The sequence below is a fragment of the Plasmodium falciparum genome (assembly GCF_000002765.6).
Source record: "Plasmodium falciparum 3D7 genome assembly, chromosome: 6".
Classification (NCBI taxonomy): Eukaryota; Apicomplexa; class Aconoidasida; order Haemosporida; family Plasmodiidae; genus Plasmodium; species Plasmodium falciparum.
The window spans coordinates 272,501-277,500 of NC_004327.3; the positions used below are offsets into that span (position 1 = coordinate 272,501).

The 5,000-nt window shown below is 23.9% G+C and overlaps 1 protein-coding gene across 1 annotated transcript in view; it reads right to left on the reverse strand.

Annotated features, from left to right (window-relative positions):
• The window catches only part of PF3D7_0606600 (conserved Plasmodium protein, unknown function), a gene marked incomplete at both ends in the record, with an annotated part of 7,431 nt that overhangs the window by 2,169 nt on the left and 262 nt on the right, over positions 1–5,000 (reverse strand). The window contains one exon of the mRNA XM_960963.2: positions 1–5,000. This exon is cut by the window's left edge and continues 1,943 nt beyond it; it is cut by the window's right edge and continues 262 nt beyond it. Within this exon, the coding sequence (XP_966056.2) occupies positions 1–5,000 (5,000 nt within the window).

Below are 5,000 nucleotides of genomic sequence, written 5' to 3' on the forward strand. Positions count from 1 at the left end.
TTCATTTCCTAATTTATCCAATTTCATTCCATGTATATTATTTAAATCATCTTTTATTTTATCCATATTATTTGTACTATCTACACACACATTCAAAATGTTTTCTTTTTCACTTTTTACATAATTAGTACTCTTTATTATTTCATATATTTTATTTATATTTTTATTTATACTTATCATATTTATATTTAAATTCTCTTGCATATTCTTCATATGTATAATTTCCTCATTCAGTTCATTTATTTTCTTATGATATTTATTTACTTCTTTCTCTAATTCAATACTATTACGATAACAGCTATATTCAATCAATCTATTATCATGTTCATTAAATATACTTTTATTCATATCATGAATTTCTCCTTCTTTATTATATTTATCAATATTTATTAATCCTTTACCTTTTCTATAACTTTTTTCATTTGTTATTTCGTTATTTTCTACACAATTTATATTTCTCAACTCTTCATATATTATTTCTGATACCTTTCTATTTATATTTCTATATACTTTTTCAAAGATGTCCTTTTTATTTAACGAGCCCTCTCTATCATGTGAATCTACATCATCCTCTCTCTTATCATCACCATGATTTAATATGTTATCCATATTTTTTATTTCATCTTCGCTACGCATAGTATTGTGATTATCCACCATATTGTTGTTATCATCCACCATATTGTTGTTATCATCCACCATATTGTTGTTATCATCCACCATATTGTTGTTATCATCCACCATATTGTTGTTATCATCCACCATATTGTTGTTATCATCCACCATATTGTTGTTATCATCCACCATATTGTTGTTATCATCCACCATATTGTTGCTATCATCCACCATATTGTTGTTATCATCCACCATATTGTTGTTATCATGCACATTATTATGCAAAAATGCATACACATTTTCATTCTCCATTTCTTTATCACACATATATTTTTCACTCATCCTGTTAAATAATAACAAATGAGATGTAGTATCCTCATCTAACATATCAGAACATTTTTTTTTTATTGAAGATGTTTCCTTATGCATCTCATTTTTAATAATATCACTGTTGTTCAATAGGGAGTCTACCGTTACAGGATATGAATTTTTAAAGAAGCCTAATTTTTGTAAAAATGAATTTAAATTTTTTTCTTTCTTCCCAAATGTTTCATCTTTTTTTATATTCATATGTGTATCATCCATATTTATATTTGTTTTTATTACAATATCATCTTTATTTTGTACATGTTCTTCTCCTTCTAGTTCACTTACATGATGGAAAATTTTATTACCTTCCCCATTTCTCAACATTTGATTATTTTGAAGAATAGTATGAACATTGTAATTATTATATGTTAGATCACTCAAATTATTTTTATCATATTTATTATTTAATAATATGTTTGTAATAAAACTTTCCTTTTTTTTCTCTTCCAGTAATTTCTCATTTTCTGATAAGCTTAAAATAGAAACTTTCTTGTCACACATATTATCATCATTATATTTGTTGTCTTCTTCGACATCTTCTTCTTCACATTCCATATATTTCTTTAACGTATCTTCATGATTCGACATAATGATATCTATTTTTTTATTATGATCAAGGTTTTTTTTTATATCTTCCTCCTCCACATTTGTCATTTCCTCATTTTTTATTTTTTCCTCCTCCACATTTGTCATTTCCTCATTTTTTATTTTTTCCTCCTCCACATTTTTTATTACCTCATTTTTTATTTTTTCCTCCTCCACATTTTTTATTACCTCACAACTTTTCATTTCTTCATCTCCTATTTTTTCCTCTTCCTCTTCAATCTTACCATTTGTACTGCTAGAAAATATTAAGTCAACAATATCTTTGGTATCGTTAAAGGGTCTCATTTTGCTGCTTCTCTTTTTTACACATATCGGATATTGTTCATTGAATTTTTCCCAAAATTCGGAACTCACCCCACTAATGCTATTATTACTCATATTATTGTTTATATTGTCATTTATATTGTCATTTATATTATCATTTATATTATCATTAAAATTATCATTTATATTATCATTTATATTATCGTTTATATTATCATTTATATTATCAATTATGTTACCATTCGTATTACCATTTGAGGTTCCCATATTTGCTGTAAAACAATTTTGTTCCTCGTCATTTTGATTATTATCCTTTATGTGCCTCATCATATTATTTCTATTCATCTTGTTCAATATATTATTATCATTCATATAAATATTTTCTTTTTCTTCCTTGTCCTTTATATCATGACTAAATAAAACCTCATCAAACGATAACCCACTTGTTTTTATTTCGCCTATAGAATAGCTCAACAAATTATCATTATTTATATTAACATATGTATCATCACAATTTATATTTTTTTTTTTTTTTTCAACAGAAGATGTATGATCTAAGGATTTATTACATTCATTCATATCATATTTATAATTAATTTGATCACTATTTTGTTTATTTAATATATCCACATCATTAGATATTCCTAATGTTGAAACAGATACATAATCATCATTTTTAACATTCCCTAAATAATACTCATTCCTCTTATGTAACAATTCTTTTAATTTATTTCTCATAATTAAATTATTTTCTTCATTATTTATATATTTCTTTAAATATTCAAAACCTCCATTTTCATTTATATCTTCTGATGGTATATTATAATTATTTATATGTTCCATGGATTGCGGGTTCTCACAACTAAAAGTGTTCATATTCATATGAGCAATATTATTAACATGAACATTATCATTCGCATTATTATTCACATTATCATTCACATTATTATTCACATTATCATTCACATTATTATTCACATTATCATTCACATTATTATTCACATTATTATTCACATTATCATTCACATTATTATTCACATTATCATTCACATTATTATTCACATTATCATTCATGTTAGGTATTTTTTCCATATCTTCACTTTGTTTATACTTCAAAATATTTACAATATTTTCATAAGGTTCACTCAATGAGTTTTTCTTTACAAAATTGTAATGATGATTTATATCATCAATTTCTTTGTTTATACTTGTACATTCATCAAAGGTATATTTTTCATTCTCGAGGGTACTCTTAGCACAATGGTCTTTATGATAGGTACTCACATTATTTCCATCATTATTATTATCATCATTATTATTATTATCATCATTATTATTATCTTCATCATTATTATTATCTTCATCATTATTATCATCATTATTATTATCTTCATCATTATTATCATCATTATTATCTTCATCATTATTATCATCATTATTATCATCATTATCACCATTATCATCATCATTATCACCATTATCACCATTATCACCATTTACATCATTATTATTTTCAGCATGGAGAACATTACCATGTGTCATCTCATCACCGTCCTTCTCCGTACCACACACATCGCCCATTAACAAAGGTATTGGAGCCGAAAACGATTGCACACTCACATTATTTTTTGAAGAATTAAATATGATAGAAAACATAAATAGATTAATTATATTTAAAGAAGATGATGATACCGATACATTCAACACTTTTGTAAATTTCATTGCGTCATTTATTTGTAATAGTCTTATCGAACACAAGGGGAGTATTGATTTATTCGGTATATGAAAAAATTTGGGATGTATTTTAAAATCTAACCTTTTCTTATTGAATATTTCCAAAACAAACAGAAGACTTTTATTAACTTCTGTTTTTTTTTTTCTTTCATTAGTAATGAGTTTATATGAAATATTAAAAAATACAAAAAATTCTGATGGATCTACGAATAATTCAATATTTTCAATATGACCCATTTTCTCTACATATATATTCTGTATACTATTTATATTCAATATGTCAATGCGCTCTGATAAATTATCACAAAATTCACCCACATAATATTTAAAATTAAAAACTGATATACAACAATTTTTATGAAATACTAATAAATAATACGATGATTCATTATTATTATTTTCATTAGGTGAAAAAAAATTGTTTATTATATGGATCGAATTTATATATAAGTTATCATTTTTTAAATTCTCATTATTATGTTCATTATTTTTATTATTATATGCTAAAATATTATCTTTTTTGTTATTATCCTTAACATTTATATTATCACCTTCCTCTTTTTCTCCTTCTGCTATTTCACTTCCTACATACACTTCTTTATGTACCTTTTGTAATTCTACACTTAAATTGTTTAAACCAACCAACGTCAATTTTAAAAAATGATTATTTCTATGAACACACCATATTAACATATAATAATTGTTAATTAACGCACATAAATATTTTCCATTTAAACTTAAACTATATGTATTCAAAAATATTCTTCTTTTACAAAATTGTTCTTCTTCCATATTTAATTTTTCCTCCACGTCATTTTTTCCTTCCACGTCATTTTTTCCTTCCACATTATTTTTTCCTTCCACATTATTTTTTCCTTCCAAGTTATTTTTTCCTTCCACTTCATTTTTTTCTTCATTAAATATATAATTATATTTATACATCACTTGTTCAAATGACAAAGTAATAGCACATAATGATATTAACTTATCAGTAACATCAATTTGATCTTTTAACTTATTCATAATTATTGTATTTGTTAATAAAGATAAGTTCCATATATATATACAATTATTATGACCAGTCAGGAAATACTTATCACTTTTAGGTAGCCAGCTAGCTTTTTTTGGAATTCCACTTTTTAAAACATTTTTTATATCTTTTAAAATATTATAATTTGGATTTTTTTTTTCATAAGGAGGGAAATTTAAGCATAAGATTAAATCTAATTTATATTCATTAATTTTATAAATATATAAATGTCCTTTATTATCTAATAATAATAAATAATTCCCATTTTCTTTATTAAAACAAACATATAAAACTTCATTATCATATAATAATTTTACTCTTGTAGTATTTATACCATTCTGATTTATTAAACGAAATTTCCCATTTTTTAAAGCATAACAAACAT